Below are 16,595 nucleotides of genomic sequence, written 5' to 3' on the forward strand. Positions count from 1 at the left end.
AAAACAACATACCGATTCGCGAAGAATCGTCGTCTTTTATAAAGACTGTCCGCCGATCCACCACTCAAGGGCCTAGGAAAATTACAAAAGAAGGAAGCATCAGTCAACTGATTCTCCACTTTCGACACAAATTCATTATCCCACACTCTTTTCAAATCTCCATAACTCCCAATCCTCCCTTCGGACATTCTACTCACTAGTCTTTAACCACCCAAATTCTATGCAAACATCTCTAAATCCACAGTCCAAATCATACCATGTCCACACTCCCTCCTCCAATCTCTTCGAATACCACTCCCGCTACAATCCTCCTCGTCCACCGAAACCAAATCATCTTGGTCAACCGAACCCTCCTTACCTATCCGGATCTACAACAATCCATCAGCTTACATCTTTCATAACAGTTTGCAGCGTCGTACGGTTAGAACAACTTCGGCTCCACCTACAGACATCCAATTGAGACTGAACCAAAACTACTCGTCTCCTCTATCTAACGCTTCCCCTTCTGGAAACTTTCAAAGATCCTCGCCTGTATACATGTATGGCTATGGAGTTGCAGGCTAGAAAGAGAGAGAGAGAGAGAGAGAGAGAGAGAGAGAGAGAGAGAGAGAGAGATAGAGAGAGAGAGAGAACGCAGTAGTCTCAATAAAAAATGATGATTCCAAAGTTATTGTCGTTAAAGTAACACAACTGTCGCGGCCGGCCTGCAAATGCAAATATCCGTCTCCTGGTAGTTGATTCCAGATGCGTTACAAACAAAGATGACCTTATTTGGAGAAGAACAGTTGACGGTACAAGAGCGGGGTATGCTCTGGTAATATCTCGTGATGATGTCCTTACAGGATAACAATAGAACGGTACTGACGTGTGCAGAGGCGGTGTAGGTAGAAGAACTGGTTGCCCAGTGGACTGGACCCATTATTTATGCACTCTGTCCTGACAACCGTTAGTTCTTTCGTTCGTGGGCTTAATGGTCTTAGGGAGACTTTAGGGGGAAAAGGATTAGTCTCCCTAAGAGTCTTCACCCTTAAACTAACTTTTTAATCAGTACCTGGTTGGGAATACCCACGTGGGATCCCATAGAGACTGTTTACGTCGACGGTCATGACCCGAAGATAGCAGCAGCTGCTGAACTTCGACCGCTACAGATTTAATGTAACTCCCTTTGTTCTTGTTTTTCGATGTACCGCTGATGAAATGACGTTCTTTTTATTCATAACCAAACAGCTGCGCGCCGTTAACTAGGAACTTCGTCAGAATATGGAAGAGCAAAATATGGACTGAGTTCTTTTTTCCGCTTTTTAATTTATTGAAAAAGCGAATGGAGGCGAACAAAAATTCCTTTTTATTATTTTAATAAATTTTTACCGGCAAAAATTCATCAACAAATCATCTAGATAATAGCTATTAGGTGATTGGAAAATTGGAATTATCACATATTTCCCAGTAAGTAATCGAAAAAGGGAAATCAGCACTTATATCAGCGACAAATAGGGCAATTAATGCCGTTTTTCTTTTTCGTTGCTAATTTTCCTTAAAAATGGGGGGGGGGGGGGGAACTTCGTAGTCCTAAATATTTTTCTCAGGATTCCTAGAAATTATTGCATTATATTATGTACATACATAGAATAAGCATAGAATTATTTCTAGGGATTCTAAGAAAATTTTTTTTAGTGGCAAAATTGCTCATTGTTACTCAAAAATGGAGAATGGATATTAGTGATGGTCAGATTGATTCATTGATGGGATATGGCTCTTCCATACGAGTTTGGCAACACTGCATTTGGCGCGTAAAAATATACATACATGCAGCGTCGAAGCAACGATTTATTTACGTAGTCAGATAACCCTTAACTGTAAAATGCACTGTGCATATAAAAGTGCATTAAAATCACTTTAGAAACTTAAAATAACAAAAAATTTTTAATCAATGGATATTTCGACCGATAATTCAACAGGGGTGAGATTTTAATGTTAAATACACTCACTTTTATTTGTTTTTTGTAATTATAAGTAAATTCTTCCACATTTTTTAATAAGCAATGCAAGACTAAAAGATTTACCAATGTTATTCCTGTTAGAAATATTGTTTATGGAATCATTGAAAAACCTCTATATTATGCTTCTAAATGTATCAATCAATTATATATACAATTATCATGTGTACCAACATCAAACATCATTGTGTACTTTCCTTCAGTTATCCTTTAACATATTATTCAATATATGTACTTTTACATATTTTTAATATCTAATCTTTAATGTTACTTTAGATCAAATTTGGAGACCTGAAAAAAGAAGAACGATACAAAAGACTTGAAAGAGATTTGAGATTGGAATATTTTAAACGTTTGGAAAGGTTGAAAGCAGACATTAATAAAGATCAGTGCACATCTCCTACTTGGCCTAGTTTGTCAAGTATTACTACAGATAATCTTGATTCAAGTTGTGCACATGGCTTACAAGTTTCAAAGGTTGAGAGTGAAGTAATTGCATCTAGTTCCAATTTACACAAAGTTTTTCCAACTCAAAAGTCTGTTGAGCGATTGCCAATGGCTACATCAAGCATAAAACACTTTACAATTAAAGATTATGACAATGATCGAGCTATTATGCCACCACCATCCACTAACATTATTTCTACTAGTACAAGGAGATTATCTACGTTAAATACAAAGCAGAATGAGCAGGTTGAATCTCATGATTCTTGTACAAAAATATCATCAGCTACATCTTGTTCATCTTATCAAGAAGAGAACTTCAATAGTTTACAAAATTTCAGTCACAGCAGAACATTTTATCGTTGGAAAGTACTTTTAAATGCTCAAGGACAGCTTATAATAAAAGGAATATTAGATTGGTATGATATTTGTTTTCTCTAATAAATTATGTTAGGTGTTAAAAAATAATAAAAGTCATTTTTTATCAAGTGGTAAAATAGCTAGAAGCAAGCCTGTTGCTCACAGACTGTCCAGTGCAATAGTAAGGTCTATATATAAACATACTTATATTTTGAATGGTCCTATAAGTGATGAAAAAGAAGGTAAACTTTTATTAATAATATCTTGTAATATTGTCTAATATTTGATTTTTTTATAATGAAAATAATATGATTACATTCTTATAGAACTACCTGATTATGTTAGAGGGAAATTTTATAATGGATTTCCAGATGATTGGGAAAATGTTTATCAATTATGGACTGCTTATGTATCTAAAGGATGCAAAGAAACTTTTCGATGGCCTACACCTATTACTGACAGTGATGATGATTTGTACAGTGAAATTACTGATTTTTCCTGTTTTAAAAGTAACCGAATTGAATACATAGGGCAAGATCCTAAAATTGTTGTAAATAATAGTTCATCGTTAGGTTATCATTCTAGAACTCAGTCAAACAATAATTTTAATTCTGAAAAAACAATTGTAGATAAGTTCAATAATGAAAATTACAATAAGCTTCAAGTTGATAATATAAGTGTAGAAGATTCTGGTCATTCTTCTGAGATAAGAGATTCAAATATTTGTAATACTGAACATGAAGTTCAACATGTTACACAAGAACCTTGTGCTAATCATCTTTCTAATACCAATTTGAAGAATGCAAGTTTTTTATCACAAATAATTAAAGAAGAAAAATTACGTATTATAATGTCAAACCTTGGTAATGAAAACTGTTCTCCTGAATATCTTGATAAATTAATTGAGTTAAGTGACTTGTTAAGGTATATCTTGTCGTACACTCCAGATAATTGTGGAATAGATTGTAAAAAAAAAGATTTATCTCTATCTAGATCTCAAATTCAAGTATGTGAAAAGTGTAACAATAGTACCGTATCGCTTGCAGAATCAAGTCATGAAGATAGTTTAGTGAAACTTAAGAATAAAAGTGAATGCATAAAAAGTGACAATGTCAATAAGAATTTTTCTAAAATAAATGACCAAGCAGAACATAGTCCTATTATTGAAAGTTTGAAACAGTCAAATCTTCACAATGAAATTGAATCAGCTCATAACTCTTCAGATAGTGATAGTTGCATGGGTGTTCCACATATACCCATTAATCGCCTAATACAACCCAAATCTCCAAGATTTCAAAGGTATAAAGATAAAAAAAATCACAATAGAGAAAGAAATGATGTCAGAAAAAATGACCAAATTGAAGTTAAAATGATTCCTGTTTCAAATATAAAATCTCTACAATTTGACGATTCTAGTATTAGTATCACAGAAGATGAGTCTGAAAGAAAAAAACATGAAATGCAAGATAATCATTTTAAACAACCGTATTCTAAACATGTAAATCTTGACACAAAGTTGCGAAACTATGAGAAAGGTAACTTAATTTTTCAGATATCGAAAATCACTTTGAATATCTATTATTATCTATCTTTTAGCTTTTGATTTTATTGAAAAGGGAAATGAAAATGTAAATATCATGAATTATAAGTCAAATTTGTGTTCAGGTTCGGATAAATTAGTGTCAAATTTAATAGAAAAACAAAAACCAGTAATCAAAAGTTGTGAACCAGTTCATTATAAATTGGTAACATCACAAAAAATAAGCAAACCTAGTACTATTCCACTTGATATTACTATACTTTCTGAAAATGTTGCTGTAAAAGCCAACGTAAGATATAATTATTAAGTTTAAAAAGTTTCAATTCAAAACATGATAACAATTTGTTTCTTGATATTTCAGGATGGTTTGAATTTTAAACATAAAAATCGAAATGAAAATGTAGATAAGCTGCAAGAGAAGTTACAGAAAGATATATTAAAGCAACCTTTACTTTCTTATGATTCAGAAGATTATCTCAATGAAAAAGAAGCTCAAATGCAAATTAAGGTAAGACTCAGTTTGAGTGTGCCAGTATTGACTGGCATTTTTTTTCAAAAAATTTATTCAAAATCAATTTATATAAAAACCAAATTGTTAACTTATTGACCACATTATTGAAAATAGTTACCATCCACAATGTCAAGTTCAAGTGATAAAATAAAAGATAGAAAAATCAGCTCAATTGAAAAGAATAAAGAAAATTCAGAAGATATGCTAGCTAAACAAGATAATAAAAAAAAATTGTTAACAGAAAAAAATACATCACTAGAAACTAAAAATTCAGCGATGAGTAGCAAAACCGATCAAAGTGAAGCTTTTGGCTCAAAGAGCAATCCAAAGTCGCTAATATCTTGGGTTCCGTATGTAGATTATGATGAAAGTAACAATAAACTTAGTTTACAGTTTGCAGGAAAACTTCTCAAGTAAGTTTTATTTCTAGAATACATGGTAGAGTAAGAATAAAACTCATGGATGCGTTGACAAATATTGTGTTATATAATATAATGTTATAAATTGTAGCGAACGCGGGCATATTCTTCATAGGAAGTTTGTAACAAATCCAATTGTACGAAGGCATTCTTTAAAACTGGTAGAAACTGAAGAAAATGAATACTTTATGTTAGTTGGAGACATCAGTGATACGAAACACGGTAAAATTTGTTTTATATTTTAATTTTTGAAAATGCAGTAAGATTCAAGTGATAAAATGGTCATTTATATATCAGTTGTACCAAAAGAATTGCTGAAACATTGTAGCACTGGATGTCCTGCAAAAATCAAAGAATTTTGTGTAGATTGGAAAAAATTTTCATCAGGTATATTTTCATATTATCTATACAAAAAAGATTAAATTATGATCTTAAATTAAAATTTTCTAGAAATATGACAATTCATTAAATTTTATTCCATAAATACTTTTATATACTTATTATTATTCACATTGTTAACTATAAATAATATTGATTGGCTTATGATAAAAACGCACTCCGAATAAAAGCTTTTAAAAAATAATCAAAGCTTTTTCAAAGTTCTAGAGGAACGTGAATCAATTAAGCCAGACAATTTGCATAACGTTTCAATCAATCTTTTTAACTTACGGACAAGCAAGCGAGGTCGCCTCATGATCCCTTCTTTGATCTATTGGAATGGTATTATGTGCACGGAAACAATTTCTAATAAAAATGAAAAACCATATTGTAATTTGGATTTCAGGAGAAAGATTGGTGAAAAAAGAGACTGAAGTCACATATAATCCAGGAAATATGAAAGAAAATGTTTTACCATTAAAAATCAATAGGGGCAAAAAAACTTCAGTACGTTTACTTTTTTTATTACATAACACAACTTAGTGTTCAATTATAATAATCTATCAAATAATTTCTCAATTGTTTGTACCAGCCTCTGAGCGAAAAAAGAACACTACGTAGTAATACTAAAAAAGATACTAATTCAAAAGGCAGTATGAGCTCAAAGCCTTCAAAAACTATAGGAAATTCATCAGATTTAGAAGAGATACATTTTCCAATGAAAAGACGTTTCATTCAGCAATTAACGTACTCGTCAAGTGAAGATCATAGCCCAGATCAGAAACGTGAAAAGGTAAAGTATTGCACTAGGAAGATTTATAATTTTCTAAAAATTTAATTGAAGGTTGATTTTTAATAATATAATTAAATATTAAGTTTAGAAAATCACCAAACGAAATTCAGTTAGATCAATTAGCAAGTAGAGAGATCAGAAAAGAAATTAAAAAAGGTCAGGAAAGCAGCCAAAAAATGATTAAAAAGTAATTATCATACTTCTATAATGATTTGCTATTGGTATAATTATAACTGCATCATAAATTATAGAAATTTACCACAACAATCGAGAATGCGTTCCTCAAAGCAAACGTCACCAAAATATGAATGGAGCTATGACAAGGAGGATCACGAAACTGATATATTATCGGATGATCAAGTCTCTGTAATGAAGTGAGAAAAATTGAAAGGCAAATGATCTTTAATTTTGTTTATTTTATATGTATATATATATAGAGAAAGATGAATCAATTTCCGGTTGACAATTATTTAAGTAATTACTTTTGTATAAAGAGATTTTATTTTTAGATTATATCTTATTTATAATAATTAATTATTGTGTTAATTTTGGTAAAAACAATTATGAAATATTTCGACGAAAGAATTTTTTACAATAAGAATGAAGTGTACATACAAATCAGTGATTAAAGTCCATTCTAATGTAATTGTAAACAATATGTCAACGCTAGTTGTATAAAACATTGTACCTATAAATACTCTTAAGAGTACATGTTATGGTAAATAATAAAATTTAATTTTTGATACTTTGTGTCCGAGAACTAGATTTACACATGCTCAAGAAAGCAAACGTGTTTCAAATCTCGTATCGTAAAATCAAGTTAGATACATGTGTCTGAGAGAGTGACTTTATTCTCGTGTGGCCTCCTGACCCTCGTTGCTCGGACGCAAATGTCCACATAAAATTCAAATCATTTTCTCACACTTATTGAAAAGTACTATTTTATATTTTAAGCATAATTTCTTTATTTAAATGTGTCAGTGATATTTTCAAAAATTTCATTTCAATAAACTTTTCCACAATTGCACCCATACATACATATTTTTATTATCTTTTGTAAATTCTACAATTTACACAAACATAACACAAAAACCGCTTCAATTAATGAGTAGCTTTGCATAAAAGGACTCGGAAAAACCAATTATAAATAAACAAATTAACTTAATGTACCATACTTGCAACGAGTATCAAGCAAGCTACATTTCCAAATTTTATTTGAAAAAATTCTTTTTAACACAAATTTTTTTTACACTTTTTTGTAAAAGAATTCGTACTTACAAGCTTACGAGTGTGTAGTTTTTTTAAAAAACGTAAAAATCTCTTTAAGCAAGCTACGAATTCTCACTCATATAATTATAATGTCATTTACATAAATACAATGAAACTAATTACATAATTAGAGGCTTTCGTCGTACAAAGGCGTACCATCTCCACTTAGTGACATACTTCTTGGACTGGAATTTGTGTGTGGAGTTCCTTGATTGGTTCTGAAAGAAAAGAATAGGGGCCTATTTAGTTATCTTATTCATTAAAAAACAATCCTACTATCTCAATTTGATAACAACTTTAAAAACTTTATATCAATTTGCACAATTTAGATAACTATAAATAAAAGAGAATCAATAACTTACCCCGGTCTTGAAGTATGTCTGGCCCAAGCTTCAGCAGCTCTCCTCCAATCGGCTTCATTAACTCCAGTGAATTGGTGTCCAGACATGTTGTGACTACTAGGAGTTGATTCTCCGTAACGAGGTGTCGGATTAGCAGGTGTTTGATAAGGAGTTATGTAGGGCGTCTGCCCGGACGGTGTATACGGTGTATTGATAGCATATGGAGTACCATGTATACCATAACCAGTGGCGGTACTGGCAGCGCCTGGTGTTTGTGGATAGTGCGGAGTATGGTTCGCCACTTGTGATAACGAGTGCATGACTGCACGGGGCAATTGTCGAGCAACTGCCTGTATAGTTTCTTGATTCATTCCTATCGAAATTAAAACAAAGGTTTAAGTAGATAACCAAGTATGCAAGCCTGAGTAAACGATGAATTTTTAGTAGACTCACCATTCATGTTCATGCCAGGTGTAGTGTGGTACACTCTCGGTGTACTTGGAGTAGCTTGACCAGGAATCGGATCCCTAAAATGTTCCTTGAACCAACGGAACAGATCACCCACTCGAGAAAAACTATTACCTCTAAATTTAAAACCATCTGGAGTTACGGAAATGTACTCGTGGCGACATCGCGTACGAGGAAGATAAGATAGCATGAATTTTCCAGGATAATTCTGTAGAAAAATTATTCATGAAAAACGATTCAGACAAAAGTTGATAAGAAATATTGTCATTACCTTAGCTGCAGAAACGACATAAGGAATGCCACCAGGATTTTCTCTCTTTGATTCTTTAAGTATCTCTTCCGCTTTGTCTTTCATACCCATAACATGTGGTTTGAAGTATTTAAATTCCAAAAGCTCGGAAGCATATGCAGCCATAGGATTGATATGCCTAGCAATGATTTCATCGAGATCTTCAAATTCTTCATTGCCGATCCACAAACTACGCCCAAGCGAGTATTTGTTTTCTTTGCCTTCCTCGCGAACATCGATGTGTTGGTGCACGTCGTCGGTGACCTTCCACGTGACAGTCAAGTGATCGTCTCCTTTACTCGAGGGACGAATTATTACCTCACCCTGTTGCATACTCTGCATCAGCTTCTCCGCGTCAGCGTATGTGATATTTTTGAACGATGGATGAATGATTACGCGAGTTACATAAATTTGTCTTTGTTTTGTCTTCTTTGCCTCTTCTTCGACTAAATTGTCTTTGCCTTCGGTTTCATTATCGTAGTAAGGATCTTTTGGCGGCCTATCATAAATATAAAGTGAAAGATTAGCAAGGGAACTAAAAATCAAGTTGTGCTACGATAAATTGATATAAATAACTTTGAACTCACCTCCATTCATTATTTTTATCGGCCAAATCGCTACTTTTACTGGTAGCCTCAACGCCAAACCTATCGGTTTCAATTTTAATGATCCGACAGTGAATTCGATGACCTATACGAACTCTTTCCTCTGGATTGACAACATGTTTATCTGATAAATTCTTAATGTGAATATAACCGGATATTCCATTGTCTAGACGTAATCTAATACCAGTTGCTTTTCCTGGACAGGCACCGGCGTCAAAATGATTCCATACCTCCGAGAGCTCGGGAAACTCATTTTTCAAACAGAATGGACACTGCCATAAACCAGTGTCATCATTACGTACAGGATTGGCTTGATCTAATTGCTCGCCTTTGGGTTTCTTATAGCTGATTCCTACGACTGTAGCTTCAAGGAGCTTACCAATGTGAAAGGTTTCTGGAGTTTCCTTTGTAAGGATATCAAAAAGTTTGTCGGGTGTCGCGGATTGGTATGGAATTCGCAAATCTTTGTATCTAAAAATCAATCGATAAATTGAATGAATTTTTCTGAACAGTTTCTTATGATAAAATTGAGATACATGCCTACAATTGAGCTCTGAACGAATATCGTAGAGCGTGATACATTTATTTCCGAAGCCCTGTCTCTCAAGTTCTTCGGCAAATGCATCAAGATCCAAATCTTTCAATCTTTCAGGAGACTCAAGAATCTCTTCTAACGCACCCGCAGGATTTGTTTCTTCATCTTCATATTCCAACGCGTCCACAGCCATTTTCCTCGCCCACTCGTACGTTTCAGGATGAACACGTGACCCATCGAGAACTTCGACATAGGCTTCCGTGCTGTCACCCAAACTATTTGTATCGATTTTAATGAAACCCGCGCAGTTAATAAACACTTTGGGCCCCATGTGACACAATGTAACGAGCTACAAAAACTCGAAATTAATATCATTGAATTTCGTCAAGATTCGTAAAATTGTTTACCTGCGTACGGTTTTCCAGTCGTTGATTTGTCTGCTTCAGAGTCTTCATTAGATACTGTCCCTTCCTCGGGCCTAAACCAGCCACAAATTGCACAAGATTACCCGAGTAAGGCTGTTGCACAGCTTTGTTAACATCAACGCCAACTTCGTTTACTCGATTTACAAATTCTAAACAAATATTTTCAAGCAAATCTTCTTTGGGTAGTTGGTCTTGTAAGCTATGGAATTTTAGACAAAGAATTTCATCATCGGCGTTGCACAATTGCGAAAATTCGACTAATGGGTCTTGTAAACGACGCGCTAGTGAAATTGCTTGACGCAAAAGTTCCGGATAGTCTCTGAATTCAGAGATACCTTTATGACTGTTGGAGTAAATAGCCGCAAGTTCGTTATCCATGATCTCTACACCAATATTTGGAAACTGTTCGTCTGCAACCAAACTTGCGATCACTTCTTTAACATCTTCCGCGATCATCAGTGCATCTCTGGATTCTCCTCCAATCACAACTGTATGAGGTTTCTTTGTTGCAATGAAATTTTTGATTGCCAAAAGATCGGCCTCCTTCATGACTTTATCGGATTCTCGAAAACTGTTCTTTCTTTTAAGAATGTGCGGTAATTTCAAATAGTCAGTACACTCGCCGTCAGGGGCAATCATACATGCAAACGCTGCCACTGAAAAATCTGATACATAAGCTAAGCCCATAACGCGAATACCTTTCGTGGTATCCCATTCTTCGTCTTCTTCGTCGGGGTATTCACAACTGTACGGTGCAATTTTTATCCAATTATACATTTTGCGAGCGCATGATCGCATTACACAGTCCTTGGCTTCAGTCAACAATATCGAATGCAGCTCCTTTTTCAGGTCTGGTATGACCATTTTCGTCAAAGCCATTTCTACACTTCCCACGCGAAGGTCATTCCATTCTTGAACGTTTTTACTGAATTCATCTCTATGAAAAAATTGTTTCATTCGTTAGATATAAGCAATCATAAAAACATTTTTTATGAGAAGATATGAATTAGACCATTATACGAACCTGTAGTAAAGTTGTTTCATTTGTTCTACGTAGTTATTGGTCGTATTTCCTTCAATTTGATCGGAAAAGCTTATTGTGATTAATTTATCATCTTGTGCCATTGCAAGTTTCAAATACTGATCTCCTACAAGGTCTCTTACAGGCTTGCCTTTCACGTATTTCATAGTATAGATAGGATGATTTTCATCAATAATCTTGATACCTTTCTTCGTTGGCCGCACAGAGATCTTTGCCTTCTCTTTGTACATTTTTCTAACCGATTCTCTAACCAAAGGTTCTCTTGCTATTTGCATAGCTACCATCAGTTGTGCAGCTTTAAGTACCTGAAATTTTTATTCATATTTAATCAATAATATTGACAATATTAAAGAAAATTCAATACGCACTTCTTCCGTAGTTGAGAACTTTTCATTGATAAACTCTGCAGCAACGACATTCGGCTCAGTCGGTTCTTGGTCAACCTCGTAAATCTGGTACTCTTCGCTGAGATTTTTAGCAAACTGTTCTGGTGGTAAACCAAACTTCTTGGCTAAACTGTCTAACCCAGCTCTGCGGCAAATGGAATAAGGACCAGTACGAACAGCTTGTTTTAATGTCTCATCATTCTCTTCTTCTTCCACATCTTCAGGTTCTTCGGGTGGTGGCTCTTCTCCGTTCTCCTCTGCCTCAGTTATTTGCTGTTTTCGTCTAGCTATTCTTTCCAAGTGCCGTTTTTCTTTTTCCTGTTTCCTAACAATCTCTTGCATTTTTGGTATTTCATGGCTATAATATAACATGAAATGATGATAAGAGTCGTTTAATTCTTCAGTTGTCTGTACATTCTCAAGTTGTTTAATATCCTCATCTTCTATTAGTCTCATGTTTTCTGGAAGAGGCGCATCTATATCTTTCATAATATGATCTTCTTGGTAACGCTTCATTTTTCGAAAAAGAACAAGTAGAGCTTCTTTGCGTTGACGTAGTTGGCACCACTTGGCGTCGTATTTGTAAATTTTCCAAAGATCGTTGATATTCAATTCTGGTAGAACGTATTCTTTTCGATAGAAAGAGATAAATGGAACTTCGAAATGCTGATTTCTCATGAAGTCAAGAGCCTTTTTGATTTTAGATACCGCTTGGGGCCCTTTTCTGGCGCGCTCTTTAGCTTCTGCGTTTAAATGAGCATCTTGTATGGAAACAGTCTTGCGTTCAAATGCTTGATTATAGATCCACTGTGCTTCTGTTGTAAGCTCTTCTTCTGAGGCAAGAGTCACTGGTACAGATCTAAGTTGCATTCGCTCAGGAATATCGGTTGTACGTATCTAACATAAATTAACAATAAAATTTCGTGAAAATATCGAAATAGCAATAAAATAAAAAAATACTATATTCAAATTAAATTAAAATTACCTCATTATCTAAATCAGTGAAATGGCCACGTTTCAACTCACTAGGTTCATAAATTTCAAAAATACTTTTTTTTGTAGCTTTCTTCTTAGCTGCTTTTTTTGTCTTTTTGAGACGTTCTGCATCATCATCTTCTGCATATTCATCCTCCTCCTCTTCTTCTTCATCTTCCTCATAATCATCACCATATTTCTCAAATTCATCATAATCAAAATCAATACCAAAAATATCTTGAGCTTCTTGTAATGCCCTGTAAATTTCAGTTACAGTAGCGATAGATAGTATTTATGAGAAATATTTATAATATTTGACTTACACATCATTAAAAATGTGCTTTTTCCTTGGACCAGGTTTACGAATTGGTTCGCCATCATCATCAACAATAAAATCATCAGCATCTGACTCCTCTTCACTTCCTACATCATCATAAGTTTCAGCCACTGGTCTATGGCTGCGTTCACTTCTTTCATCTTCCTGTAGATAAATTATGTTTTTAAATATATGTTGGCTAAAAATTATAGTTAGAAAATAACAACATTCTAAATTAGTGCAAGTGCAAGACATACCACTAGTGCATCCCTTTCCTAGCATGGATTAGCATAAATATAATATAATACTTCTCCTCATCATGAAAGCTTTTACAAAATATAAAAGAATTTTAATGAAAAGTAATACTTACATCACCAGATCCTCCATCAAACAATTCATTAGCAATAGCATCTCTGTCCTGCTCAGCTTCCTGATCTTGTCCTTCATCTTCAGATTCTTCATCATCAATTCTTTTTAAACGTTTAAATCTTTTCTGTGAATAATAATATTTAAATGATCATATACTTTCAATTTAATAATTCAACAAATAAATTATATATAAAATTTCAACTTACTCTTTCAACTTTTACACCTAAATTTTCTTCAATAACATCATAGTCTTCATCATCTAAACGATCATCAAAATCTTCATCATCGCTTTTTTTACGTTTCTTGGAATTTTGCGATGCATCACTGTCATCCCCATCACTTTCTTCCTCAATAGGATTATCATCAATCAAGTCTTTTAACTCTTCACGCAACTTCTCCTCATCATCTAAATATATTAGAAATCAAGTATATTTATCATTATATAACTTTACATTAAAAATAAAATAATAATTTCAGATTATTTATTAACCTTCTTCTTCACTTTCTGAATCTTGGATTTTCTTTAGTCTTTTTTTGTCATTTTTATCAAGCATCTCATCCTGCAACATGTATTAATTCAATATCAGCTGTCTTTTACATAAATTAAAAATGTAATAGTTTTAGTTTGACAATGTAATAAGAGAAAACGTTTCATGCTTTCAATATTGAAACTCTAATAAGTTGTAGATGTATTTACTTTAAGAATATGCGTATACATATTAATACTTGTTGATTGTTTCTTTTTTGGACATATTTTTAAATACAATAGCTTTAGTAATAGGTATAAGCTGTTACCCATACAGCTAGTAAAATTATTAGTGCTATGGGGGCAACTTCAAATAAAAAAATGAATTTTAACAGATAATTCCAATTCATATTAGGTGAGTTTAATCTTTGGAAGGTTGTAGAAGTCAAATATGGTTTTATAGGTTAATTTTGTAGTATTTATCTTATTACAAATTAGTGATTCATTGTAGATGGTCTTTTAAAAATTACTAAAAGATAAACTAAACTGATATCAAAAACGACTAATGGGTAAATCAAAAGTTAAATCGAAAAAATTGCAGCTAAAAAGTAAGTCAGCATCAATTATCCATTCAATCCAACTACTTAGGTACTCCATGTTGAAATCAAGATGAACGAAACTTTTTTCCTCATTTCGACGTTCTGTCATATTGTGATTTTCAATAAATAAAAATGAAGTGTAAAGCAAGCAAATGCAACGTAATGTACTTCAAACAACTTGACGAAAACAGTGGAAAATTTGTTTATTTTAAACGTCATTGAGGTCAAAGAGTGTATCGCAGCAGAAACCAAAATGAGAAGAATATTATTGTAAAACTGACCTCGCTTTCTTCAGCTTCCGAGTCTAGGAAGTCAGCCATGGTGCTGGCTGTTTTTAACTGCTATGAAGCGACGGACGAGTTTTAAAGCTACCCAGTAAATCTTGAAGATGAAAATCTTCGCCGAGACGAGAAAACAGCAACAGCAATTCGCTCGACACGGCGACGGACAACAGTACACTTATACACCTAAACTGAAGACAGTTTTACATACACTAAATTACACCACTTTAAGATATCACTGCTACCACTAACTTAGCAAGAAATAAATCCAGAGATCCTTATTTAGGGTGGTGTGTTGTACACGGTTGCATTTTTGGCTATTCAATCCACACATTTATGCTCTATACATAACCTGAAATCGTGCTGACCGCGTCGCGTCATGTTTATCCATGTCGCGTCCGGCGTCGCGTCTGCTGCGGCGTCATACTCTGCATACTACCGCGCGCGTTGAATTGATCATTTTAAGTTGACTGTCATAATGCAAGGATGTTACCGTGTCACCTCTGTCATAAAAGAGAAATCTTAGGGATTTTATTGCTATACCTACTAAGGATTTTGATGTTCAAAAATTGTTTGAATTTGATTTTTTTTTAATATGTATAATCCAATGTTTTTTGATATCAGGTTTTTTTAATCACGATACGACTATACTGTATACAATATGAGCACACATATGCAAGTGGATGATACATTAATAGTTTCAACTTTCGACAAAATATGGTCTAAAAATAATTATATAAATAAATAACCCATATGTAATGTTATACATTAATATAATTGTAATATATATTTATGATGGAATTACATGTTTAGAGACAGAAGGCTATGTCAGAAACGAGTTTAAAAATACAAGTAAAAACAGACCTAATTTGTTTCATGGAACAAGAAATGATGGTATATACATATAATTTATATAATATATATAATTTAGGAATAAAAATTTTGAATTATAAGGGTAATATAAAACAAGGCAAAAAATCAGAATAATACGGAACGTAAAGTAAAAATAATAATTTTCAATTCTATTGAAATAATAATAATAATAATAATGGAAATACATTAATTAATTTTGGACTAGAAAGCTTTTATGCGCAATTAATTACGAAAATTCTATTACTAATAACAAATTTTATTAAAATATTCTTTTGAAATAAATTCAATTCATTTGCGAAAGATGTCGATTAATGGGACAATGTCGACAATATAATTATTTTCGATAATATTTTTTATTCATTATAACTTAAGCAAAGTTGTCTGAGAAAAATGTCGGCTAAGGCGATCGATCATATGACATGCATATTAAATCAAAATTAGATTATTATAAAACTGTTTATTGCCACGACAATTTCGGTCATAATTTAATAAAAATATGTCAAAATCAGTTAATTTCAGAGATTCTGAAAACTAATATTTTAAAACGTTTTGATTTCTATTCTTTCATATTTATCATTTATCTTATATAGCTGGAGATTGCAGAATTATTGAGTCTTTTTTATCTTTTTCCAACTATACTTAACTCGATTTTGATGGTTGGCGAGTGAAGTGAGCAGGGGCGAAGCCTCCCTTTTAGTATAATATATATATAATCAAAATTTGTATATAAAGAATAAAGCATCGTTTACATGTTTACATTGTTTAGTTTAGTTATACTTACTGTAAGTTTAATTTAAATGACGAACATCGGAATTAGTTAAATGAAAAGTCATTTTAATGAAGAGCTTGAAAAATTGATGAGCGTCAAAGGGTTAAACAGTTTTTACATAAATAATACACAGTATAATGAGTTC

General features: G+C 33.0%; 2 protein-coding genes across 5 annotated transcripts; one reads left to right on the plus strand and one right to left on the minus strand.

The window, feature by feature from the left end:
- Positions 1-1,799: 1,799 nt before the first annotated feature.
- Positions 1,800-6,849, plus strand: LOC131671573 (putative uncharacterized protein DDB_G0282499). 3 transcript variants are annotated; one of them, XR_009302550.1, is made up of 14 exons: positions 1,800-1,960; positions 2,274-2,860; positions 2,931-3,043; positions 3,128-4,336; positions 4,467-4,630; positions 4,703-4,849; positions 4,967-5,265; positions 5,363-5,493; positions 5,569-5,658; positions 5,872-5,991; positions 6,056-6,156; positions 6,242-6,442; positions 6,531-6,629; positions 6,694-6,833. XR_009302550.1 is itself a non-coding variant. In XM_058948080.1 (14 exons), exons 1-14 carry the CDS (start codon positions 1,931-1,933, stop codon positions 6,818-6,820), a joined length of 3,423 nt encoding a protein of 1,140 aa, XP_058804063.1. In that variant the 5' UTR covers positions 1,800-1,930; the 3' UTR covers positions 6,821-6,849. The 3 variants fall into 3 exon arrangements, 2 of the variants coding, with proteins under 2 accessions (XP_058804063.1, XP_058804064.1); XM_058948080.1 differs by having other exon boundaries at positions 6,526-6,629; positions 6,694-6,849; XM_058948081.1 differs by lacking the exon at positions 5,872-5,991 and having other exon boundaries at positions 6,526-6,629; positions 6,694-6,849.
- A 941-nt stretch (positions 6,850-7,790) lies between these two features.
- On the minus strand, positions 7,791-14,973 carry LOC131671572 (transcription elongation factor SPT6). Of its 2 annotated transcripts, XM_058948078.1 has the most exons (16): positions 14,809-14,973; positions 13,953-14,022; positions 13,669-13,868; positions 13,464-13,586; positions 13,351-13,368; positions 13,101-13,258; positions 12,788-13,034; positions 11,785-12,699; positions 11,399-11,721; positions 10,357-11,311; positions 9,955-10,298; positions 9,397-9,885; positions 8,792-9,308; positions 8,506-8,728; positions 8,074-8,425; positions 7,791-7,929 (listed from the first exon to the last, which is right to left on the minus strand). In XM_058948078.1, the coding sequence occupies exons 1-16, from the start codon at positions 14,845-14,847 to the stop codon at positions 7,839-7,841; spliced, it is 5,064 nt and encodes a 1,687-aa protein (XP_058804061.1). In that variant the 5' UTR covers positions 14,848-14,973; the 3' UTR covers positions 7,791-7,838. The 2 variants fall into 2 exon arrangements, with proteins under 2 accessions (XP_058804061.1, XP_058804062.1); XM_058948079.1 differs by lacking the exon at positions 13,351-13,368.
- Between the last annotated feature and the right edge of the window lie 1,622 nt (positions 14,974-16,595).

This window comes from Phymastichus coffea, unplaced genomic scaffold (assembly GCF_024137745.1).
Source record: "Phymastichus coffea isolate CEN01 unplaced genomic scaffold, Cenicafe_Pcof_1.1 PCOF00129, whole genome shotgun sequence".
Lineage (NCBI taxonomy): Eukaryota > Metazoa > Arthropoda > Insecta > Hymenoptera > Eulophidae > Phymastichus > Phymastichus coffea.